Here is a 26,064-nt window from a genome sequence, read left to right as displayed (position 1 = left end):
AAAACTAATTATTCTAACACCCTTTTTCCTTGTTCGCACTCCATCCACTTCACTAACCAGTTCTCGCACCCCCTTCCAGAATTGATGAAAAGCAATATTGATAGATTGTGTAAGTAACAAAACCATCATTTATTTCATTCTTTATTTACATAACTGACAACAAAATAATGCATTGCAGGATTACAAAAATCAAGATTACTTTCATACTAGGAAAAAACAAAACAAAAAAATATTGTGCTTGTACTATGCATGGTGTGTTGTGAATTATTATGGGTGTGCGCCAAACTCAGTGACTTTGTTGCTGTTGCTTTCCATTTATGATGGCATCAAATGTTGGCGTCTTGGTGCTTAGTGCCGCTCGCATGACGCGTTGACGATCCAGCCTATTTCTGCTCTTGGTTTTGATGTGAAGCAGACAGGACAATCCAGTCTCGCAGAGGTAAGTAGTCGCGAAAGGAACGAGCACAGTGAGAGCCTTGGTTGCCAGTGCAGGATACATTTCCAACTGAGAAACTCAGAAGTGCTCCAAGTGATAATCGGCAAACTCCATTTAGATTCCACGATTGTTTCTCAGTTCGATGAGATCTTCCTTGAGGTTGCTGTCATCACCATCTTCCATATTCTGCTTAAAAGGGTGCCGGATCCAGTCGTCACAGGGTTGTAACACTTCGCACGAGAAGTAGTCATCAAATGAGGTGCACAGTATCTGCAGTTGTTCCAATTTTTGAAACAAAATCTGGATGTAGGGAAGCATCTTCTGTGACTTTCTTCAAGGGAAGGAAAATTTGTCAAGTTCCCTTTCTTTACACGCCTTGTTAGGGTTAATCCACAAAACAATTTTGTCTTTGAATGTAGCCAACAAAATGTTCATCCCTCTTCTTTGTAGTAGCCATTGAGCTCATTGAGTGCTGTGAACACATCAGCCAATTAGGCAAGCGTTTGAACAAATTCAGGATCGTCAAAATATCCAGCCAGTTCTTGTCCCGGTCCGTGGAGAAACTGTTGAATTTTAACAGTACTTAACTTTATTACTTACAAAAATAAATCTAATCTACATCAAATACAAATAATAAAAATTATTTTATACTATATATTAAATAGATTTACTTTACAGCTATAAGGCTCAATTAACATTATCCCTAATGCCTATTAACATAATGACTTCTTGATTTCCAGAATTTTTCACTTTTTTCAGTTACCCGACCATTATCCCCCAAAAATTGTAAATTTCTCCCAGGGTGTCCTCGCACCCCCGGTTAAGAACCACTGAAGTAGTGTGTTGCACCGTGAAAGATGAAGAAAAGTAATAAATGATCAGATTTACCATTCAAATCTTTCTTTCACGTTGCTCACATTACCCAAACCTGGCATGGGGGGGCGATGCTAGATGAGCGGGGCTTTGTATCACGATCCCATTTTGTTCCCCGCACTTTTTTGACACGCTACTACCACATAATTTACTCATGTCCAAAGTCCAGCCCCCGATCAAATGGAAAAACAGTTGAGCGGCATTAAACTTTTAAATCTATCGCTTCCGAATATTTCATTCAGTTGGATGCCATTGTCATATCAAGCGTGGTATGTGAAGCTAAAGCATGTTAATTACCCATCAGTTGTCCAAAAAAAAAAAAAAAAAAAAACGTCTACAATCTTTTACACTTGAAAACAAAGCATGCTGACAAGGTTGAACTGGTTAACAGTGGATTTAATTTAACTTCTTATATGCTCCAATTGCTGACAGTCACTTTACAGATCAAATTCAACTGGACAGGAATTCCAACACGGCATCATTGAATACGAAAGTACAAAAGACAGTGGAGGAAAGCAAAATAGAAATATTTACAAAATAAAACTTGGGTGCATCACTTCAATTTGTTTATGCACATTCCATTTTCGTCATTTCGGTGGACTGGGTTGAGACATCACGTCCCAGAGTGTGATGGGGGTGGCGAAGTAGGAGCCATAATGGTGGGTCCAAAGGTGGGGGGCGCTATTGGTCACATTTGCCGGAAGCCACGGCAGCCTCTGGTACGGCAGCTGCTGCAGCAACTGCGGCTGCATTGGATGCCTCTGCCAAGCCGCCGTTTGCTCACTCACCCCCACAGCACCTCGGTTCGGTGCCTGCTGGATGTAAAACTGCACCGGGTACGTCTGGCCGACATTGTTGCAACTACTCTCTGCAGCTACATTCATAGCTGGCCTGTGATCGTACCCCGGCTGCACGTTTAAGACCGGAGGTATTTGGCAAGAACCGGGATTTAATGGCTGCGGTTGTTTTGCCGTTGGACCGGCGAAAGACGCCTGGTGGTCTGCGGCAATCATGCCACTGCTCACTGGGATTTGCTTTTCAGCAGGATTCCCAAAGCCTTGAGGGACAACGTTATCTGGACCGGCATCTACGCAACTAGTATCCGGCTTGACGATGACTTCACCAGGCCAATTCAGGTCACAGGGGACAACAGTGTTGGTGGACTTTTCCATGCAATTGACCGACTTATGGGGTAACGCATCCAGTGTCACTTGTTGCGTCCATGGATTGATGGTGCCGCTTTTTACATCCTGGCTGCCTTTGCTCATCACCATTGCCGCCGGGTTGCTGCGGTTGTCTGCTGCCTTAGACTTTTCCGGGTCACCATGTGCCGGGTCCCCTGAAGGCTCAACCACAGCGATCTTTGCCACCTTGGCTTGTGATGACTTGAGTCCGTTTTTGACAAGCATAGGCTCAGGCAGTGGGGTCTTATTGCTGCAAATCCAGATGAGTTGGTCCAGAGATTCAAGTGATTCTCTTTTCCTAGTGGGAAGGGATTTATCTTGACGAATTGTCGATGTCGCGGCTAGAGAAGCGCCGCCTTTAGCGCGAGCTTGCTCTTTTACCCAAAAATGAGATGGCATCTCTGTGGCGTGGAGTTTCCCCTGCGAACGTGTCAGGTCATCTTTCGCTTGAGAACTTGGTTCAGCTCCAGAGCTGCTTGGAGTAGATAGGTCCTCCAAGAGCAAAGTTTTGAGTTGGCAATTAGGCTCGGTTTCTGATCTTAGCCTGGTAGTTACAGAAGTTACACTATCCAAGGGGACGTTTTTTTCTTTCACCTGACCAATCCAAGGCGGTTGCAAGGTAGGAGCACCACGTTCTGCCATCGCCGGTTCGGCGCTCACTCCATAACTTGGACCAGCAGTTAACTCTTGTGGCATTAGTTCTTGCTTCACTTGAAATTCCGGCCTTACTTCAGAGACAAGTTTGGCAGATGCAGGACATACTGTCTCTTCAGAGGTTTTGAGAGATTGTGACTCTTGCGGCAAGAGTTCAGCCTGCACCTTAGAAATGGATCCACCAGTTCTCAGTGGTTTGGACTTTGAGGGGTTCAAATCAACATTCACTTGAAAAGTGGATGTCTCCACAGAAGTTGGACCAGGGGTTGTTCCAGATCCTGATGCTGGAGACCTCAGCTCAGGTTCCACTTGCAAACTAGGCTGCTTCTTAGCGAGCGCTACAGGGACTTTGGACTCTACTGGTATTAGTTCTTTCTTCACTTGAATAAGAGGTGGAGTTTGGTTAAGCAAATCCGATTTGTTCTCAGGTCTGCATTGCGAGTGCACCGCCTCCCCTTCCACTTTGATGAAAGGTCGCGTACTGGAGACCCAACTCGAAATCGGCGCTTGGGTCGGACTCTGAAAACTTCTGCCGCTCTCTTGCGGACTGACGACTGCGCTAGTTGCGGACGAAAGCAAAACATCATTTTGGTCCCCACACAACTCCATGTCGTGTGCACTGTGTTTCTCAGATGCCTGGCTTGCTTCTATGATAGAAATGTTCAAGATGAAGAGGACACTCGATTATTGATCATTTAAAAGTGTCGACCTACCAATTTGCTGTGAGGAGCTGTCGGACTGGGACATGGCACTCTGCAGCATGGTGAGCGCTTTGAAGGACATGCACGGTTTAAAAACAGCACAAGGTCACACGGTTGGGGACAGTCAACAATACCTTCTTCAGCTGGAGCGTTCCAAACGTGCTCGTACATTTCATCAAGTAGTAGTACAACCTTAAAAAAAAATAATAAATGCTTTTAGCACAAGAAGGCATTTTTGACCTTATCAGAGTTGTGCTCACTCGAACTTATATTGTTATTTTGTTGTTTGGGGGTGACATTGGGCATGTTTGGTGGTAACCTCAGCAACTGGTTAATCAGTGAGGAGGGTCCCAGTTCATTGGTTTACAAGGTGGTGGAAACAGAAACTAGTGGAGCATTTTAGATGACTAATGTCATGTAACACGGGGGTATGGGGAGAACAGATGGTGCAAAAAGTGAGTATGGATTGTTCCCCAGGAATAAATTGGCATGGCTGAAATTCCAAATTTTAGCAGCAGATGGTGCAATATTTAGATTGAGATTTATTAAATAAATTGGCATGGCTGAAATGACAAATTTTAGCAGCAGATGGCGCAAACTTTGAATGGAGAATTATTAAATAAATTGGCATGGCTGAAATTCCAAATCTCAGCAGCAGATGGTGCAAAATTTGAATTGAGAATTATTGAATAGGATTGGCATTGCTGAAATTCCAAACTTTTCCAAGAGATAGTGCCAAACCGTTACATGAGACCAAAGATGGGCAAGACAAGCTGAACTAGCAAAAATAGAAACAAACAGAACACTGGGTCGGTTTTGGGTCACGCACGGAAGCACAAATGTGTTTTTTATTTTTTGATCTTAATTTCTTTGCTTGGCTAAAATATCCGCTGTTACAGCTTAAAGCAATATTAGATTGTTTGTGGTTAGTTTGACAATTTGATTAATTGACAGGTGATTATGGTATGCAATCGTACCGTAATAAGTAAAAATAACGAAGATGTTTAAATTAGGCGGCTCGGTGGGGCACTGGGTAGCACGTCCGCCTAACAGCTAGGAGGGTGCGGGTTTGATTCAACCTCCAGCCCTCCCTGTGTGGAGTTTGCATGTTCTCCCCGGGCCCGAGTGAGTTTTCTCCTGGCCCTCTGGTTTCCACCCACATCCCGAAAACATGCTTGGTAGGCCGATTGAAGACTCCAAATTGTCCCTAGGTGCGAGTGAGTGTGCGAGTGGTTGTTTGTCTCCGTGTGCCCTGCGATCGGCTGGCAAATGGTTCAGGGTGTCCCAGCACTGCCGCGACCCCCGTGGGGACTAAGCGATTCAGAAGATGGATGGACGTTTAAATTAGACCATTTTGAGGGATGAAATTGCCTTCAAAATTATTTGCAGGATAATTATAATTTGTGTAAATCATTTTGATTTGTTTTAAGAGAAATATTATTCCTTTTAAACAATCGAGTTGGTTGAAGCATTCCAACAGTTAAGTGTTCATATATACACCGTGCTAGAATTGATGATTTAATGCATTAAATTCCTTCTCAAATACAATTATTGTCATACTTCCACTAATTCAATTATTCGAATAAAGATAAGTAGGCTCGCTACTTCAGCAACAAAGTAGAGCAGACCCATATGAATAGTTACTTCGGCAAAACTAGTGCAAGGATGCGCTAGACCAATGAATCCCTGAGGTCTTAAAGACATCTAAAAATATCCGTAACATAACAAGTATCAAACAACCGAAGGGAACCATCATTATGGCGCGGTCATTTCGACGACTCCTGTTGGAAAATTGTATATATATGTTATCATGCGTTCTCTTTTTGTTTCTATATTATCATATTACAGTAAATAATCTACCAATAGATTATTGCGTACGTGCGTTCGTTGCTCTGCTTTGCTGTTCTCATGTTCACCACAGAAAACCACATTAGCAGAAGTGTGAGGTCCTATCTTGGTCAACGAGATGCAGCTGCAGAGAAAACAACGCCCTGCAACGGCAATGTGTCAGCAACGGCAATGCGTCAATCTTCGTCAAGTGGCTGACTCCACACTTCACACCCTCAAGATCTGGCGCTAAGCGCGCCCCTGGTTCCTGCTCATATGGTCGCTTGAACACATTGAACTTACTGAACTCTGTTTGCTCCTTTCTATTTCGCAATATCGCAAGTGCACCGTCTGCCGTTTTTGTTTCTTACCTAAGCAGAAACCCTTGCGCTTCCCCTTTCCCCTAACGGTTTCTGCTATGTTTGTAGACAGGGTCTCCCCAAATAAAAAGAGCAAGAGTGCAGGCAGACTTTAGTGTAGCTGGGCATTGTAAGCTGTCTGTACTGCACTCCTTGCGCAAGTTACGACTCAATATTCTGCCTCACTTTTGGTTTGTCCGTTGGTGCATTTCTCTTAACATTTATTCACACTGTCTGTAAAAACCTAACAACTCCCCTCAAATTGAGTTACTCTGCTCACGCGTCGGTTGACTTGAGGGCTCAGCGACAAAGAAATTAGATTCTGGTAGAATTCATTTAACTTGGGTGGTTAGATACGGGAGAGTCCCTTCACCCCGCCTCATCGAACCCGTTATCGGGGCCCCGGTGGCACTTTGATAAAAAGTGCGCATTTGACACTAAGCAAGAATGTTTTCACACCATTTGGAAAGTTTCAACAACTTAAACTTTTCAGAGTCAAGGAAAGGTAAAAGATTTAAACAAAGTTAATAATTCTAGTCTACATTCCAACATAATCATACGATCAAAACAATCTGTAAACCCTAACAGTTACCTTTGCATCCATCTTTTTGTCCCGCTCCTCAGCAGCGACTTTAACAGCAATATCATTGAAAATATCCAGTTTCATTTCTTCTACGAGGTCCGCCTCGTACCAAAACGTCTCCAAAAAGTGAGGAAATTCTTTCTTCTGCAAGGTAAAGGCTTTTAAAGTTCCGTCACGGCGAGTTGTGAGCGACGACGCTCCACTCACCATGTACGTCGACTGGTGCTCCACGCTGACCATGTGCTGGCAGATACCGCTGACGGTGAACTTCTGGCGGCAGCTCGTGCACAAGTAGAAGGATGAAGACGTCCCACGACACTCGTACACCGATGCCAGACCTGATTGCGCAATTGCTTAGCATCAATGGTCATATTTCTTGGAAAGGGGTGTGGGGCTTGTTTACCTACCGATGACTGACAGTCCCCTCACCCACAAGAACATGGTCAAGTTGCTCGCAGTTCCTGTATCAAAAGACGCACAAGTGAGTTACGTCGCCACAGCGACCTTTTGGGGTGAAAGCCAACCTACCTGCGAGGAGAACCGCTTGCGAAACACTTTGATTCGGACTCCGCCATTTTTCTCCCTTGTACTTCCCAACCGGACTCTTTGCCCGGTCTTGTCCCACAAGCGACAACCTGGAGGACCTATTGGGTCCTTGCAGAGTTGGACCCGGACCGCTGACGTGCGGGTCTGATCCTGACGGCTCTGGAGGTGAAAGCGTGTCGGAGCCTCCTGGGTTCGTCTCCACACCTTTCAAGTTTGGATCACCAGGCTGGAGTCCCGACACGAGCGGTGGTGAGGGCTCACTCAAGTAAGGCAGGTTCTCTTCGGCGTTTAAAATTGGCTCAATCTTGGAGTCTGGGACCAGTGACACTGATGGCGAGGGCTCATCAGAACCGTCCACATTCTTCTCAGCATCGTTTATGGGGAGCTCATCAGTCTGCAGTTGTTGTCTTAAAGGCACTGAAGTTGAGGGCTCAAAGCCTTCCAGGTTTTCTTCATCTAAGGTTAAATCAATATAATCAAGGCAGTGTGTCTCAGAAAGCTCTTTGCATTTGAGTCCATGGATTTTCTCAAGAACGGGCTTCAGCTCATCATCGGCAGTGCTAACGTGGACCTCTGTGTCAGAGGCTGAAAGATGAAATCAAAGTGGCCGTCTATTATCAACACACAGGACACTGCTTTGTGCATTCCTTTACCTTCTTCCAGGGTGGAACTTCCTTGCGTGGAGGTGAGGGAACTGTCTTGTCCCACAAGTATCAAAGACTTGGATCCGACCCGGAATTGATTCTCCAATCTCTGCAGCGCTAATAACGAAGACATGCTTATTCGAGGCACCATCCGAACAGTCATCGTCCTCATATTTTTACCTTGAGCCTCTGAAAGACTCGACAGCTCGTTGTACTCTTCCTCGCTCACTTCGATTGTCTGGGCAAAGAGTCAATTCATCAGAAAAACAGTCTTTTTTTCCAGACTCTAACTCACCTGGATGTTGCGAAGTCCCAAAGACTTCTCCACCTCAGTGAAGCTGAAGGCCAACTTTTCTAAGTTGATGCCCACCAAGTGCCTGTCATCCACCTCCGGGAACCTCCGTTTCTTGTGTAGGACACAACAGCAATCACATCAACATCTCAAGTAGCGGACGGACGCTTATGTCGGCACGTACGATGTAGTTGTGGAAGTGAATATTTTCCGTGGGGTGACTGGAGCGGTCCAATCGGATATGGCATAGCGTGCAGTAGGATTGCTTCCTCCCGTCGCTGTTGACCGCAACAATGAAGCCCAGGCCTGAAAAGATATTCAAAGGTCATTCTAGAGCTAGGACCCTTCAAGACGGCTACGTACCAACTTTAGAAAGAGTCTGCTTGGCTTTGCTGTGCGATGGCTGGGCTGTGGCGGTCCGGCGTCGGGCGAACAAGCGTGTCTTACAGACCCAAGCTTCTGTGTCGCTGTTGACGACCCCCTTGATGTTCACCTTCTTGGAACTCGGCACTTCGGGTTTTTGAGATCCAACTCCCGCCTCCGCCGCCGGGTTTTTCTGGGCTGTGCTGCTAGCGCTTGGTGAAGCGTCGCTTTTAGGTTCCGCTTTGGGTACTTCATGCAACGAGGGGGACACGACGAGCGATGGTTTGGGGCTGGATTGGGTCACCACACACTTGGAGGTAGCCGCACAGGGAGCGACCGGGGCAGTTCCGTTAATGCTATTCGATAGCGTGGGCTTGGTGCCAGTCGGAGCATGAATGGTTTTGGTCCCGGTGGCGCCATGGCTGTCTGTCGTGGACTTGGAAGTTGACAGCGGGGCAAGTCCATGCAAGGTGGACTTGCTTGGCTTTTCTTCATGCGGCGGGATTTCTCTAGCACTCCTTCGTTGTCTTTTGCACTCCGGCTTGTCATCCAGAGCCTCACCGGGCCTTTTTTCCTCACCTTCTGCAGTTCCTCGCCCACTCTTTTGTTGCCTCGTCTCACTCTTTTGGAGGCTGGATGTCTGATTACTGTCTTTGGGACTTTCATTGGTATTTTTTGAAGAGTGTGCAGGTTCCTTGCTGTTCGAGGCTGTTGAGGATGTCACAGTTTCTTTGGGAACTTGAAGATAAAAGTTGAAATTCTTTTTAGTTCTGACAAGAAACAAAGGGAACCTCTGGGCTGACACAAAAGCCAGCATGTTTTTTTTGTTTGTCTTACCCAACACTGCTCGAGACAGGACGAGGGGCATGAGTGGACTATTGCTCCTCTTTCGCTTTGCTGCACTTAGGATCAATTTCACTGACAAGCAAAAATGGAGGATGAACATTGTCTGGGTTTCATATATTTTTAAATAAATATTTGGTCGCCAAAACACAGAACTAACACCAAGACATTCACCTTTGTTGTAATCGCACGGTTCCTCGATGGGCTTATCCAACGTTATTGTCTGCGTGGAAGACAAGATTTAGTTGTGCTCACGTCATTCGGGTTCCTAACTGCGCTTTGTTACTTGCCTGTATAAAAGACACGTTGCGAAGGCGTGCAGCCTGGGCCGCCTGCTCCAGTAAAACCTTGACACCACAACCGATTCTCACCGAGTCGGGATGGAATCGGTCCTTTTTGAACGTCACCGGTGTCAACATTTGCGGCTCTTTTAACATTTGGGCCGAGCGGAAGGACTCACGAGAAACATGAAGACGTGTTCCCAGCTGAAAACGTGCGCGTAGCCCTCCTGGTCCGTGAGCCGCCTCCCGCACAGCAGACACAGCACAGAGTTGTACGTGGCGTGACGGGCTGCATCGTGGACCTCGTAGGACACCAGAAAATTGCAGCCTGCAATGGGGTTTACACGGTCAGCACCAGCATGGGGACAGCTCCTGAGCGACTCACCCAAAAGTGGGAACGTTTTGTGTTCGTGGAGGCGGCTGAACGTCTGGCACACCGGCACTGAAAACAATTCAGACTCGCTCAGCTTTGTGAGCTCAAAGTGTGTAAATCTGCGGCGAGCGTTTACCGTTGCGTTTCATCACAACGGCGTGGCTCGACAGTTTGTCCATCACTGCGGACACACAAATGAGAAAAGTCAAATGTCAAGCAACTGTCATTCTGTCCGCTTTGGATACCGACCGTTCTGGTAACTTGGTGAGTTGATCGTTTTTAACATCGAGGAGGGTAAATCCATCACCTGGGAGACGGATTTTGGAGGTGTTAACTAAAATCTCATTTGAGATTTTCATTTTCAAGTCCTTTTTCACCTTCACAACCACCCAACTCCACCCTCTTTCCTTCTCTTCTGCCTCCACCTCGGACTGCAAGAACCGGCGTCCCAGAACTTCCCGCCAACCAAACGGCAGTCGCCACGGATTCAGATGCAACTAGAAAATAAAAAAAGAAAAAGGCCATCATTAAGCCCGTATTCAGTGTGACTGACGTGCGAGAGCTGACCAGTGTTTTCAGGAAATGCTTGTGCGAGTTCAAATGTTTGGCCAGCGTTGACTGAGGGACGACGTCCTGGCATGCGAAACACACGCAAACGGCTTTAGACGCCGGCGCCGCCGAGCTGTGGCAGAACACCATCATGGACACACCTATTGGACAAAACACACACTCGTCACCGTTATCACAGGCAGCCGCAAAATGGACGCCGGGACGAACATCACCTCGTTGCTTGTGCTGTCCAAGTTGGTTTAAGATATTTTGCAGACTTGGCGGACAAGGAACGCCATCTTTGGTTTCTTGCATGTCGGCTGACGAATTCATGTTACTGTGACCGGCGATGCTCTTCATTGTCTGCAATCAAAATCTTTGAGGCAAGCACACAGCGATCCGAAAACCAAGTGCCGACGCTCACCTTTTTGTGCGCCTCGCTTTGCACGTGTTGCAAATATTCCTTGGACTTGTAGCACTGGATGTTACAGTTCTGCAAATTTATTTTCATTTATTCCAAGCTTGCTTACAGGTGTCCCAAAATAGCGGACTCAGCAAAGTGAGTACTGTGTATCTTTTATACCTGACAACGTATTTTGTACGACTTCTCAGCAGAATCTACCAGAGGAAATAAATACATTTAAGCCCACATATTTAATTGTACAAAACAAAATTACAATGACTCACCCGGAAGTGGACATTTGTTGTGGACCTTTTGGTACTCTTTCTCCGTCTCAAGCATGGGCTTCACATCTGTCAAAACAAGACACTTGAGGCTCTGGCTCACTCCGAATACCCGAGACGGACAGATCTACCTTCGAGCAGCGTGGGAAGCTGGACAAACATGCCGAGCCAGGTCATCACTGGGGAGAAGAACCAAATCCCCTAAGAACAGGACCGAACGATTCACTCGGCGAGAGGCGGGCTGCGTACCTTGGAAGTAGGTCGATGACGCGTATGTGGCAGTCAGCCAATAAGGCAAATTTAGGATCTAAAAGAAATGAAGAAAAAGAATTTAAGAGCACTGTACGCAAACCCGCCCAGACTGAATCGAGCCATTCAACAAACCTTAAGCGGTCCGACCTTGTCCACATTGGCCTGCTTTAAATTTTTCCTCCTCTCCGTATCGATGGAATCTCTAAAGCTCTAAAGAGACGCAAGGCGTGGAGGGAGAGGCGGCAAAAAAAGTTTTGAAAAGTAAGCTCCACTCACATAGTAGTTGCATTTGTGGAAGCTGGAGGTGATGTGCTCCAAGATATCCTGACCCGTCACAAGCTCCTCGCAGACGTGGCACAAGTACAAAACGTTGTCCATTCCCCGACTAAAACAAACTGTCAGCAGTTGCAGTCCTAGGAGAAGTGCTCCAGTTTAGCCATCACACCGCAACACAAGCTGTTCGGGTTTTCCAAACTATCTGAATCGTATGACTATGTCGGAATGTAACCTGTAATAAAAACTTTATTTTTTTTTATTTCTCTACACTTGTTTCTTGTTTATTTAAAGGAAAGGTCGACATGTAACATCAAAGTTTCATGGACTGGCCTGACTCAGTTCAAGAACTGTTTTACAGCAGGTTCCTATAACATTACATACATTTCAATACAATATATCCAATATATATATATATATATCTTATTGTTAATGGGTGCAAGTTTGATTTGTTATTAAGAAATATGTGTATAGCCGTTTAAATTGCATAATAGAGGTGGCTGATTTGAAGGGGTATCTTATTCCAGATTAAAATAGATGTGCGGATAAATGAGTTATGACCAAAATTGTTTTGGTATGCTGGGATTCGGATGAGGTCCTGTGTAACTGAGCGGGTGATGCGGGCCTGTCTTTCATTACGGCCTGGGATGAGTGAATTAACTATAGGTGGGAAAGAATTTATATGTAGTTGATGGAAGAGTTTTATTGCCATGAGATTTGTGTAATTCTGAAAGGTTAGTGCATTGGAGCGTGCAAGTGACTTGCAGTGATGGGTCCAGATTGATAGTCTGCCATGTATTTTGTATGCCCTATTGTATAGTCTGGCTATAGGATCCAGAGTTTCTTTTGTGGTTAGAGACCAAATGGGAAGACAGTATGATAGGTTAGACAGTATGATAGAATGTAGATAAATATTTGAGACATTATGGGTGAGATATGGCCTGATCTTGTTATAGACATACATTTTCTGTTTGAGCTTATTAGTGAGAGTGTTAACATGTTTTTTGTAGGTGAGGTGGGAGTCTAAGTGCACTCCAAGATATTTATATGTGTTTGTGACTACTAGAGTTTGATCGGATAGAGTAATGGGGACAGTTATGGAGATGTTTTTCCTAGGGGAGTGGAAATACATTATTTCAGTTTTTTTTATATTGATCGTCAGATGGTTTACTTTTAGCCAGTCATGTAGGAGCTGGAGATCAGAAGTAAGTTTGGAGTTTATGGTTTCGATGTTCGGATCTGAGATGAAAATAACTGTCGTCAGCATATAATATGATTTGAGTTTGTTTGCATATGTTAGGCATGTCATTGATGTACATGATGAATAATAATGGGCCCAGTATGCTGCCCTGGGGGACACCCGTGGGAGATGGTAACGGAGTAGATGTGGCCTGACCAATATTAACAACCTGGATTCTATCCGCGAGGTATGATGAGAGTATAGTTAGCGCTGAGGGGGAGAGATGAAAGGAAGCTAGTTTGTTATGGAGTATTTGGTGATTAACTGTGTCAAAGGCTTTACGGAAATCGACAAAGACTGCTCCTGTGATGTGGCCTTTATTAAGAGAAGTGCGTATATATTCTGTGAGTAGTAGCTGTGCAGATAGTGTAGAACGAGCTGATCGGAAGCCAAATTGTGAGTTGTTGAGAAGGTTGTTTGTTTCAAGATGTTCTATAAGTTGTTTTGACAGGGTTTTTTCTAAAAGTTTTGATATAGGTGGGAGGATTGATATGGGACGGTAGTTGGATAGGGTCGTTCGGTCGTCTGATTTAAATATGGGGGTAATTTTTGCTTTTTTCCACGCAGTCGGAAATATGGAATGTCTTATGCAGAGATTGATTAAATGGAGGATTAGGGGTAGGAAGCTACTGGCATGGGTTTTGTAGAAGTCTGTGTTTAGTTCATATATGTCTTTGGCCTTTGAGTTATTGAGTGAGCTGAGAATACTGGATAACTCTGAGAGCGTAATCTCAGAAAAGGTTATCTTGTCTGATGAGGGAGTTATAGGTGTGGATGGAAACGGAGGATCAAAGTGTTCTGTTAGTTCTTTAATAGAGGTGATGAAGTAATTATTAAATGCATTTGCAATCTGTTCCTGATCAGTAGTGAGTGTATTTTGTAAAGATATTTGTATGTTGTTGTTTGTATTTTCATAAATTTGCCCAGTGATGGATTCTAGTGTCTGCCAGAGGATTTTGGGGTTCGTGGCGGCCTGAGTGATTTGCTTCTGGAAGTAAGTGGTTTTAGCTTTACTTATCTCTAAGGTGCATTTATTTCTAAGATGTGTGAAAGCTGTTTTATTTTCAATAGTTTTTATTGACCTATACAATTTCAGTGCAGTGGTTTTCTGTGCGATTAGATTGAGAATATCTGAGTTTATCCATGGTAATTTATTCTGTCGTAGACTGAGTTTTCTGGTAGTAGTGTATTTTTTCCGTATGGCTTCTATAAGATTCTGGAAATCTGCTAAGATTTGTTCTGGGTCGGTGAGTGCTAGTTGATTGCTCCAATCAATATTCTTTATTTCGGTTTCATACTGTGGTAGCTTAGATCTTGGTATATTTGAAATAGTGCACTGTTGATGATTTTTCCGAGGTTTCGGGTTTTTCCTAACTGTGTATATGAGACAATGGTCGGATACAGCTACGTGGATGACACCTGATATGCTATATTTTGCGGGTTGATTAGTGAAGATGAGATCAAGAATAGAGCTGCGAGTGTGACATATTCTAGTTGGTTCTTTTATCAGTTGGTGGAGTCCTAATTTTTCTGCCATGCTTTTTAGAGGTTTGGATGATTTGTCTTTGTAGTCTAAGTTCAAGTCGCCAATTATGATATATTCCTTTGTTTTTATATTTTTTATAGTATTGGATAGATTTTTAATATAATCTGTGGGGTTTGAGTTTGGCGGCCTGTAACTGGCAATAACTGTGATTGCATGTTGGTTGGTAAAGCTGATGACCAGTTGCATTGTTTCAGTTTCTGTTGTGATTGGGGTTACTGTGTGTGCATATAGTTTGTATACTAGTAATAGAATACCACCACCAGGTTTATTTGGCCGGTCTCTTCTATGTAGTTGATAATTGTCTATGGAGATAAACGAGTCTGGTGTGATAGGAGAAAGCCACGATTCTGTAATGATGAGAAGATGTGGTTTGCCTTGTTCAGTGAGTATTTTTATTTCATCAAGCTTTGATGTGATGCTTCTTGCATTGAGATGGCATATTTTAGAACCTTTAATATTGCTTAATTGGGATATGGTTTGAATTTGTTTTATGTGATACTTATTTTTCCGTTTTGTCATTTGTACGTTATTATGGGTGCTAGATTGGGTGCCGGCATCTATTTGACTGGAATAAGATTGCGTGTTGGGCTGGGAGCGAACTCCAGAGGCATGTAGTTTTGGGCTAGGGTTTAGTGGGATATTTATGAGGTTATTATGATTGGTTAATTGTGCCTGAGATCGATAGCTGGTGGTGGATACTCTAAAGGAAGTGTGGACATGAATTTTTTGCAGTGGGAAGGTAGTGTGTGATAGTGGTGTGGATTTTCCTTTGGTGAAGGTTGGGGGGGTGGAATAAAGGGGCCATGTGTGAGGACTAGCGTGTGGGGAGGCTGGGGGATCTTGGTTAGTCCGAGGTCTGAGGGGAGGTGAACTGTTGTTGTGAAGGAGAGAATGGATCGGACTATCCTCGCGTCACGACTCATGGAGCCAGTCCAGGGATTCCAGAGTGAGCTCCATGGAGAGGGAGAGCAGCCGTGCCCCCGCCTGGTTGAGGTGTAAACCGTCCCTTGCAAAAAGATTGTGCTGTTTCCAGAAGGTTATGAAGTTATTGGTATAGGGGATCTTGTTGGCGGTGCAATGGGCCTGGAGCCAGATGTGTAGATCTCGGATCCGACTGAACTGGGTGTCGGTGAATCGTGGGGATGGAAAGGGGCCGGAGATAATGAAGGCCTTACCAGTTGCAGAAACGGTGGAGATGAGTGTGCGAAAATGTTGTGTGAGCGTCTCTGACTGGTGGAGTTTGATGTCATTGGTCCCGATGTGTATGATGACAGTGGAGATCTGTGGACGGTGAGCTGTCAGTTGGGGGATGCGGGTGTTGATGTCGAGGACCTTGGCTCCAGAGAATGAGTGGGTCTCAGCTTTGGGGAGGGAAACGTGGCGTACCATTGAGGATCCAACCACCAGCACAGAGGGGACGCGCGTATGGGTGGGTGGACAGTTTGGTGCCGGCAGGGCTGCGGTCCGTGTCCTGTCAGATTGCTGGTGGCTATGGGCGTGGTGTGGTGGGAGGGGTCGGGGAAGTGAGGGCTTGAAAAGAGGGTGACGGGGAGGGGGTGGGAGGAAAGGTGGTGGGTAGCGGGAGGTTGGGAGGAGAGCTGGTCGACAGTGAGCTGGCCTGTGGCGTGTTGAGGCGTGCGGCAGAGAAGATGGTGGGTAGGGAGGGGAGCTGGTCTACAGTGAGCTGGCCAGTGGCTTGTTAGGGCACGCGGCAGAGAGGACAATGGGTAGGAAGGGGTAGGGAGGAGAGCTGGCCTGCGTTGAAATGGCCAGGAGTGTGGCTGGAATGGTGGTGGGTAGAAAAGGGTGGGGCGGGGGTTATGGCATCGCCGTGTCTGCGAAGGAGGTGGGTTGTGGATGGTGGATGCTCTGCTGGTTGTCCTGCCGTCAGCGGGCCAGGTTTTGGGGAAGGCTACAGTAGGGGGGACGGGGTTGGCAAGGGTGATGGCGGTTGATGAGAGGAAGGGGAGAGTACTCTCGGTACTTCCCAGGGGGGCAGTGGCAGGGAGCGTGGAAGGGCGGGGCGAAGATGGTGGTGTGGGGGTAGGGGGGCGAGGAGGGCCGAGGGGGGTTAGAGGCGGATGGCAAGGGGGAGAAGGTGCCTGAAACAGCCCACAGCGACCAGTCTGTTCCGATAACTTCTCCCAGTTTGTGGGGGGAGAGGACCGCTTAGGATTGGGGGTGTAGTGAAAGGCTATTGGTGGTTTGAGGGTGGAGGAGAAGGAGCTTCTTGGCTTCTTGGCCGTGGGTGAGTGGAGACAAGCCTCCTTCTCAGCCAGGAGCCTGAAACGGTTTGGGTGTGTGGGGATGTCACCTGAGGGTGAGGTCCTGATGCGTGAGTCCCATCCCCCCCTCTTGCGGTTGATGTGCGGTTCCATCCAGAGCTCTGAGTGGCGATGGGCTGTGGAGCAAGGGCTCCGCAGTGGCTCCTCCACTGCAACAGCATTGTAGACTTGTCGCCCCAGGAGCAGGGTGTCAGCTTGGGTTGGATCTTGGAGGAGGGTGGAGGTCAAGAGGGAAACTTGCTTCTGTAGATTGAGGAATCCATGGGACAGCTCGGCCAGCGTGAGGTGGTCCGGGGGTGATGTCCTGACAGACATGCTAGTGTTAGCATGCACACAAGGCCTCTCCTCGATGGAGGCCCGGAGGTTGGGCCTCTTGAGTTGGATAAGCTTGCCGAAAATCACAGCTGGGCTAAAATAGCGTGGTGGTAGCTGTGCCTCTGTAATCCAGTGGTGGCAACTGTAGGCTGCAGCAGCCTGGTGGCTTATGCAGCCTGGGGGTGGCTACTGTAAGCTACAGCGGCCTGGTGGTAGCTGGGCATCTGTAGTCCGGAGGTAACTACTGTAGTCTACCGTACCCTAGGTAGCTGGGCCTCTGCAGTCTGTAGTCTGGTGGTAGCTACTGCAGGTCTCAGTAGCCTGGAGGTAGCTATTGGCTGCAGTAGCCTAAAGGTAGCTGGGCCCCTTTAGTCTGATGGTAACTGCTGTAGGCTGCAGTAACTGGATGGTAGGTGGGCTGCTGAGGCCGGGTGGCAGGCTGCAGCAGTCTGGTGGCAGTTGGGCTGCTGTGTAGGTTGATGGTGGCTAGCACGGCTAACAGATAGCGGGGCTAGCAAAGCTGGGTAGTGCTAGCAGGCCTGCTAGCAAACCAGAGCACATGCTCCAAGAAACATAAAATAGTCCACAGAAAAAACAAACAAACAAAAATTGGTTTTCTGACTAACCTGTACAATGTTGGTACACTTGCATTTGACAAATGGCCAGAAAGCGCTCAGGAAAACACTAAAATCACTCTAAAATTGCAGGCAAGACTAGGAGCAAACTATACCGGCAGCCATCTTGAAAGTGGGCGTGACCCTGACTGTTTGTACTGTGTCCTCTCTGCATCCATTGCAGCCTGGTCGTCCTGGATAAGGGACCTTTCCCATCTGTGGTCTCCTCTAAGGGTTTCTCATTTCCCCAAGCTGGAGTTTTGAGTTTGTCTTTGCCCTCTTGGGAGTTTAAGATCAGAGGATGTTTGAGAATATTTGCCATTTTTCCACATGTCCTGAGTGCTGTTAGTCACCTAAATGTTGGACAGAGGCTGTGATTTACCGAAGTCAAATTCCTTATTTGGCACGCTCAAACATAGCGAATTAAAAAAAAAAAAAAAACGCTTGAATCTTGAAATAACCTAGCTAAATTAGTTTTATGCTTATGTTGGAATGTAACCTGTAATAAATAACCTAGCTTGTCCCATCCTACACAAGATAGCAGACATTTCTACTCCCGGGTGATACACGAGTCAAGGTCAGCTCTTCAAAATCAAATCAAAATACATTGTCAAGGTTACCAGCTAGCTTAACCTGCGTGTTAGCCGCATGCTGCTTTATACAAGCTAGGCTACGCTATCATAAACCACACAAATTAGAGGCTACACTCTTATCACCAAACCTAAAATGGGATGTTGGTTCGTCTGATGGAAGCTTCGGTCCATAATAATGATGAGCGGGACCTTGCCTGGAGAGAAAATGTCAAGTGAATAAGTTCAAAATCAAGGTCTCTCGTCTCAGACTTGACAAACACACACCGGTGCGATATTGTTTCTAAAAAATTAAGCAGAGAGAGAGAACAGCTCCTTCCTCAATTGGCTCCGTTTCAGGAATTCAAGGAGTAATAGAAGACGGCTTACCGTGAAGCGAGTGGCCCTCTGTGAAGTTCAGAAACGTTACTTGTTAAGAGTTGTAGTTTGAGCACGATTAGTGATGGCTGGAGTAATACACTACCTGTCTCAAACACTTCGGTCATTTTCTGGAAAGATAAAAAAAAAAAAAACATTCAATGTCGGAACTTTTAAACAGAAGGCAGAGTAAGCCATTAACGTTGGTGCCAAACCTTCTGGTGCTCTTTCGAGAATATGTGACGCTTGAACTCGGCAAATATTTTGTATTTTCTGAGGCACACCTACAACAAAAGAAACACAAAAGTCAAGGTTGAAGTAATTTTAAATAAGGACGCTGCTCACACGTTCGCCTGTTTTGTTATGTTTTCACAGATTGGTGACCACAATCCATTGGCCAAGGTTGAACTTGATTGTTTGTGGACCCCGTGGAGGCTGTTTTGTGCGTTTTGGGGTGTTCTTTGGTATTGAGGGGGGCTGGTTGGCTGCTGTTATTTTTTTTTCCGTTTTATGTATCCGCTCTGTGGTATGAATACTGCTGGGGCCTGAATTTCCCCACCCCCGGGATGAATAAATGAAGTTATCCCAAATTCACTCATTATTGTGTTAGATAGCGTGGAAAAGGCCGCTTAGGAAGTTTCCTCGGTCCCCACGAAAACAAAACTCCGCCATTCGAAATGGCTATATAACCTGTCAATCAGACAAAGAGGACCAATACAGAAACCGTACCCCAACTGTTTCGGTGAAAGTGCTTGAGCAACGATCTTTCTGGTGGCTTGTAAATTGAACAGCAAAAAAAGTGTCAACATACAATTCCTTATTGGAGGTGGTTGTTCTGATTCTGTTAACGGGAAAACCAAAAGCATCCCAAGATCTGGGCTCTTGACAATTGGCCAAATTGCATAAAAATAACCAATCAAACATACAGTTGGGCCTCCTCCATTATCTTAGGTTGCTGGCTGATCACTATCATCAGCTAAAAAAAAGCCTCAAAGCCTTGCTTTCCATATTGGAAACTGCTCGCTAAACGGTTATATGGCTAAAACGTACATTCTTGTAACAATATATATTCCTTTAATTTCCAACCGCAACTTGTTTTCTCTGGGCTTGTGACTCCTCCTGTTGCACAACACTAACAAAAACTTCTGCAGACTTTTGTTTTGCAGACACCTGCACCTCACTGTGAATGGGTTAACCACAAACTCTTACCCTGGCCTTGCACACTTTCTGCAATGTTAACTAAATATCTATTTGTTAATAAAGCTCGCAAAATGGTTGTATGGCTAAAGCGTACATTCTTGTAGTTGTACCAATATATATATTCCTTCAAACACAATGGCACATTCTTGGTCCCTAAATTCTTGTGTGTTAGTTCCTAAAAGTTCTTGCTAGTCTGCTCCGTCAAAAGATGAAGGCTGTGAACATCATTTAATGATCATAGTCTGCTTTATTGTCAATCTCTTCACGTGTCAAGACAAACAAAGAAACCGAAATTAGGTTTCCTCTATCCCACGGTGACGAGACATAGTAGACTAGTAAATGTCATACAAAGTTTAAAGTACGTTATACACGCCTGGCCTGAGTTAGGATGGAATAAAACACTTTAAATCGAGTCTCAAAGCACCCTTAAGCTACAGAGCCACAAAAGAACGCAAAGTAACAAACTTTAGCATATTTAAAGGGACGAGTAGAGCAGAGGAGAAAAGTGACAAAGTCTCCACGTACATGGCAAACGGGCATTTTAAATCAAACAGCAAAAAAGGAACACGTACATAATCTCCAAAGTTTTGTTAAAACAAGTCACACACAACACAAAAAATAAGTTGCCAATCATCCACCCCCTTAGAAAATGTATTTTGTATTAAATACATAGGTAAATATCAAATACATGTAATTATTCTAACACTTACCTGGCATGCGAGACCATCGCACCATTTGCTCGCTTCAAAGTACCTTTTGAAAAACGAAGCCATTTAAATAAAGTTCGAACTTGCGTTGTGAGTCGATTAACGGTGGAAGGTAAAAGTAAGAAGTCAAAGATGTTCCAATGAGCTGTGAAATTGAAAAATATAACTGTAACCAGTCTGTCTTTTGTTACAAGGTATCATCTTTTCAATAAAAACACGTGTGGGTCTAATTTATATAGTGGGGGGCTGTGCAACACCTCCTCCACCTTAGGGCTTGGTACTGATTGGTCAAAACGTTTTAGGGGTGGGGCGTTAATATATGGTCATTTTATAGGTTAATTCATCTTTGTCACGTCATATTTTAAACGCCTGCGTAATAAACGCAAATAAAGAACATATAACAAACTAAATATAAAATGAGTAATAAAAGTAATAATTGAATAACAAAATACAAAATAAAGGATACAAAAAGACACGGTTAGTCTCCCTGACATTTTATTTGTCCAACCTTTTTTTTAACACACTTTGATACATTTGATCACTATTATGACCTTTTTTGTAATTGGAGTTTTCTGGTAATATGTCATCCTTGTAATATTACAACTTCTTTCAAAAAGACACCTTTTGACCTCAGATTTTGTGTTTATTCTAGTGACATTATGACTTTGTTCTTGAAATATAAAAGACAAACCAACAAAACACACAAGTCATCAGTCATTGCACCAATTGCATGATTGGTTCAAGTGGGCCCAAACGGGCGGGGGGGGCTCAGAACCTAACACTTACCAATTGTCATACATACACGTAAGACACACTAATAATAAAAGTAGACAAGGTTAAAACAAAACGTAGAAAATCCGATGACTAATGAATAATGGAGTGATATGATTGGCTCTTTCGCTGCACGGTACCAACTCGTTTCAGGACTAAAATTGTTCTTATAGACTAGAGCCAAGTAGGTACTTGCATTGTAAAATAGAGGCAATGACACACATACAACACAAGCACTCACACACACACTCACAAACACACTGACGCACTTTTTGTAAACAAAACAAACTAAACGTAGAACCAACAGTTACAGTATTTGTCAGAGGACATTCTTTTCGTGAATTTCGTACGGCCTTCAGGACCTTAAAACGATCCCGGATCGAGAAAGCTTCTTCACCCTGACGTAAAATCTCACAATTGAGATGACACTCGACCCTCCCCGAAACCCCTTGGGCTTCCCCGCCGCCTGCGAGTCCCATCATAGCTCGTCATGTGAGGCGGCTTCGTCGGCTTTGAGCTTGAATTCGGCAGCGGTGATTTTACCGTCGCTGTCGCGGTCCTGGTTATTGAACATGTTGTCGATGATGCGCTGCGGGTCGAAACCGGGCGCCAGGCGACCTCTGCCTTCCTTCACCTGCCGCAGGATGTAGTCGCTGAACTGCGAGACAAAAGATTAATCAGCGGATGCGAAACGACCGCTTCCAAATACGACGGCCATCTTTGGGTGACGTACCTCGGCCGGTTCCACCTGCTCGTTCTTGTCTGTATCCATTTCGGTGAAGAGGTCGCCGCTCACCTCCTCGTTCCAGATAAACATGTAGCCTTCAGGGAGTCCGTCCTCCATTTCCATCAACTCGATATCGAAGACAAGAACCGCGCTGCCCGGAACCTCGTCAACTAGAAGCATGTTAGCACTTAGCTTTAGCATCCGTGCTGAATTGGCAATCTGTAGACGCACTGGGTGCTTTATGCGTGAAACTCACTAACTCCGTCTTCTCCGTAGCCGAGGTGCGGCGGGACGACGAGGTGTCGCCGCTCGCCCACGCACATTCCCAACATTCCTTCCTCCATCCCGGGGACCACCTGGTTGGCGCCCAATACGATGTTGTACGTCTTCCCGTAGTTGTGCCTTCCATTACAGACAGAGAGAGACATGTGTCAAGTAACGTAGAGGCTAGATGGTACAGATGCATTAAATGTGTATTAAGTTGAGTAAGGACAAAGGGTTAGGCTGCGATCCCATCCTAAAATCGATCAACAGGATATTGCTGGAATATGAAAACAGGATGAAGCTACAACGGCATCCCTGAGAAAATGTCACTTGCGTGAGAAGAAGTCACCCCGACCCAAGAGGTCTTTCTAAGCAAATTCGTATTTTTGGAACGAGGTCAATTGATCATTCGACCTCTTTGTTGGAAAAATTTATATATATGTTATCATGCGTTCTCCTTTCATTTCTATATTATCATATTACAATAAATGATCTACCGCTACATGAGTACGGACGTGTGCTTGTTGTTCTGCTTTGCTGTTCTTATGTTCACTACAGACAACCACATTAGCAGAGGTGTGAGGTCTTATCAGGGTCAGCGAGATGCAGTTGCAGAGAAAGCAACGCCTTACAACGGCATTGTGTCTATCGTGATCAAGATGGCAGACCCCGCAGTTCACATCCTCGAAGGATGGAGCGCTAAGAGCGCCCCTGGTTCCTGCTGATATGGATGCTTGAACCCATTGAACTTGCTGAACTCTGTATGCTCCCTTTCTATATCGCCATATAAGCTTATCATAAGTATATCATCTGTCGTTTTACTCTTACCAAAGCAGAAGCCTTCGCGCTTCCCCTTTCCCTTAACGCTTTCTGCTATACATGTGGGCAGGGCATCCCTAAATAAAAAGAGCAAAGATGCAGACAGACTTTAGTGTAGTTTGGGCATTGTAAACTGTCTGTACTGCACTCCTTGCGCAAGCTGCGACTCAATATTCTGCCTCATTTGTGGTTTGTCCGCTGATGCTTTTCTCTTAACATTTATACAGTCGGTGAATAAAAACCTGACACTCTTCCACCTAAATAGCATTTTACACCTTTTGTGTCCTTTTTCCCTCTTTTTACTATTTTTTGAGTTTTGAGTCAAGAGAACTTCAAGACCACATCATTTCGCTTTAATGAGAATGTGAGTGGAATTATTGTCGTTCGAACAATTGAGAATTGTAATTATTTTTCTTACTGATTCATTAAATTTCTAATTTATAATCACTTAGTTTGATTAATGATTATTTAATTCTTTGGATTAAATTTCTACTTTAGGATCACTTAATTCGATTCATGATTATTTTGTGCTCCAATTCTTTGGATTAAATTTTTACTTTATAATCACTTAATTCAATTAATGATTATTTTGTGCTTTCATTCTTTGGATTAAATTTCGACCGAATCACTCACGTGGAGTCGAGGGGGCTTCCATCCATGAGCGTGGCGTTGTAGTGATACTTGACAAAATCGCCTTTCTTGGTCAGCTTGTCACAAGTGTCCGGCTTGCTCGTGACCGTCACGACGGCGCCGTCCGACGGGTTGTGGAAGTCGATGATGTGGACGTCGAAGACCAGCACTGCCGAGCCGGGGATCTTGGAGCCGGTGCCCTCTTCGCCGTAGGCCAAGTGTGGCGGGATGGTGATGGTGCGCCGCTCACCCATGCACACGCCGATCAGTCCCTCGTCCATGCCGGCGATCACGTAGCCGCGACCCACGTAGGTGTCGTACGTGCGGTTGCGAGAGTAGCTGCAAAAACGAAATAATTCATTAAAATATATTGACTGAAAATATCAGAACCCTTACGGGAGATTTTTATAGTCTGTGCTTATTTTATTGTTTGCTTCAAACTATCCGAGCAAGCAATTCCGCTCCACTGCTCATTTTTGCCACACGCTGCTATCTTGTGGCTGTCCGGGGGAGGTGCACCCCACACAGCTTCTCACCTGGAGTCAAAGAAGGTTCCGTCGAGGAGGCTTCCGTTGTAGTGGTAGCGCACAAAGTCTCCTTCCACCGACTTCCGGGGGCATGGGTCAGGCACTTGCTGGTTGCTAATGGTGATGGTGTCGCTGGGGTTGTGCAGATCCAGCAGGACCACGTCGAACACCAGGGACGCCTGACCCGGGATGTCGCTACCTGATGGACAACTTGGATGTGACTTTCACAGAAATACGGAGAACAGAATTTTTAGGGGTGCTGCTGCACTGACCGTCTCCGTTCTCGCCGTATCCGAGCGCCGGCGGCATGGTGATGATGCGCCTCTCGCCCAGACACATCCCAAGCAAGCCCTGATCCATACCGGAGATCAGCCAGCCGATGCCCACGTAGGTGTTGTACGTCCGCATGCGGGTGTGGCTACCGGGAAAATTTCGGTTTTGTCAACAACCACTTTCACATTTTCGTGACGCTTTTTGTGGTCGAACGATCCGGTTTACCTAGAGTCAAAAAGCGTCCCGTCCAGCAGCGTGCCATTGTAGTGGTAGCGCACGTAGTCGGACACCTCCACCTTGCGGGCGCAGATGGCGGGAGTGTGGTAGGTGTTGATCTGCACGCCATCCTCGGGGTTCCACACATCCAGCAGCAGCACGTCAAAATGGAGGATGGCGTCCGCCGGGATGATGTCACCTGAAACACACATACAGATGTGAAACATACGAACTACATGATACCACGTGCATATTGAACACACCGTATCCCTTCTTTCCGTAGGCGAGGTGCGGCGGGATTTTAACCAGCCGTCTCTCGTTGACGCACATGCCCACCAGAGCTTTGTCCATCCCTTGGATCAGCTGACCCTTCCCTACAAATACATTGTAGGTGCTGCCACGGTCGTAACTGCAACACAGAACGACATTTGAACTTCGAACAGAATTTCAAATTAAGCAAACTAAATGAAAGCTACAAAAAGGGCATTCAATTAATTTAAGTTCAATTAAAAAGGGAGTGAATTTGGTCTCTAGTCCTGGATGGACCTGAGCCTGGACATGGTAAAGCGGGCCTGAACGGCTTTCTGTTCAAATATTTAAAATGACCATTCATTGAGTGCTTTCAATAAAAGTAGTATATAGTGCATATTCTGCACTTATTTCCCTTTTAAGTACTATTTGGGTTCTTTTTTAGCATGTGAGCCCCCACCCAGCACAAGTCAGAAATGTTGCCTGCGTGGCTCTCTGGTACCAACCCACAAGCCGAAAGAAATTCTCACGTTGTACGAACTGCGCGTGCGTGCAGGCTCACCTGGAGTCAAACTTTTTACCGTCCGGGAACATTCCGTTGTAATGGTACCGGACGTAGTCCCCAACTTTGACGGCGCGCGCGCACTTCTCTGGAACGAAAGTCTTTTCGATCAGAATGTCGTCTAACGGAGCCAGGGGCGCGCTGCAGGCGGCCAGCGCCACCAGAATCGCCAAACATCCAAACCCGTTAACGCCTGGTTGCATTTTGTTTAAAATGTGCATCGACTTTGAGGAGATGGAAAAAACTTCCTGATGATGTCCTTCTTTCCTTGCTTCCTTCCCCGGGTGGTTCCCTAGCTGTCTGCGAAGAGTTGGACCGAAAGTTCTGCCTTACCGGTCCCTGCTGTGAAGAAACGCAGTCAAGTTAAACGTCACCAGCACAATATCCGGTTTAGCAGCCATAATAAAAGCCTGGATTATCATGTCTAACATCTTTCTGCGGATGACGACGGATTA

At 45.6% G+C, this 26,064-nt stretch overlaps 2 protein-coding genes across 2 annotated transcripts; both read right to left on the bottom strand.

Moving 5' to 3' along the window:
* Nucleotides 1-1,684: 1,684 nt before the first annotated feature.
* LOC133144870 (uncharacterized) lies at nucleotides 1,685-20,803 on the bottom strand. The gene is made up of 34 exons (XM_061267878.1): nucleotides 20,575-20,803; nucleotides 18,880-18,948; nucleotides 18,771-18,795; nucleotides 18,677-18,694; nucleotides 18,439-18,504; nucleotides 11,721-11,857; nucleotides 11,577-11,654; nucleotides 11,442-11,499; nucleotides 11,324-11,371; nucleotides 11,196-11,261; nucleotides 11,092-11,126; nucleotides 10,933-11,001; nucleotides 10,742-10,871; nucleotides 10,527-10,669; nucleotides 10,337-10,456; nucleotides 10,209-10,266; nucleotides 10,096-10,140; nucleotides 9,972-10,028; nucleotides 9,766-9,914; nucleotides 9,596-9,697; nucleotides 9,480-9,528; nucleotides 9,300-9,380; nucleotides 8,463-9,200; nucleotides 8,284-8,405; nucleotides 8,103-8,213; nucleotides 7,988-8,045; nucleotides 7,817-7,924; nucleotides 7,146-7,748; nucleotides 7,025-7,078; nucleotides 6,825-6,955; nucleotides 6,627-6,761; nucleotides 3,983-4,040; nucleotides 3,861-3,917; nucleotides 1,685-3,794 (listed from the first exon to the last, which is right to left on the bottom strand). Exons 1-34 carry the CDS (start codon nucleotides 20,635-20,637, stop codon nucleotides 1,897-1,899), a joined length of 5,739 nt encoding a protein of 1,912 aa, XP_061123862.1. The 5' UTR covers nucleotides 20,638-20,803; the 3' UTR covers nucleotides 1,685-1,896.
* Nucleotides 20,804-21,044: 241 nt separating this feature from the next.
* On the bottom strand, nucleotides 21,045-25,985 carry fkbp9 (FKBP prolyl isomerase 9). Its single transcript, XM_061267907.1, has 9 exons — nucleotides 25,610-25,985; nucleotides 25,062-25,207; nucleotides 24,808-24,997; nucleotides 24,582-24,727; nucleotides 24,319-24,508; nucleotides 23,786-24,121; nucleotides 22,326-22,471; nucleotides 22,076-22,239; nucleotides 21,045-22,000 (listed from the first exon to the last, which is right to left on the bottom strand). The coding sequence occupies exons 1-9, from the start codon at nucleotides 25,828-25,830 to the stop codon at nucleotides 21,821-21,823; spliced, it is 1,719 nt and encodes a 572-aa protein (XP_061123891.1). The 5' UTR covers nucleotides 25,831-25,985; the 3' UTR covers nucleotides 21,045-21,820.
* Between the last annotated feature and the right edge of the window lie 79 nt (nucleotides 25,986-26,064).

This window comes from Syngnathus typhle, linkage group LG20 (genome assembly GCF_033458585.1).
Source record: "Syngnathus typhle isolate RoL2023-S1 ecotype Sweden linkage group LG20, RoL_Styp_1.0, whole genome shotgun sequence".
NCBI classification, from domain to species: Eukaryota; Metazoa; Chordata; class Actinopteri; order Syngnathiformes; family Syngnathidae; genus Syngnathus; species Syngnathus typhle.
Note: the sequence above shows the minus strand (reverse complement) of the source record. Positions and strands in the feature narration are given on the sequence as shown.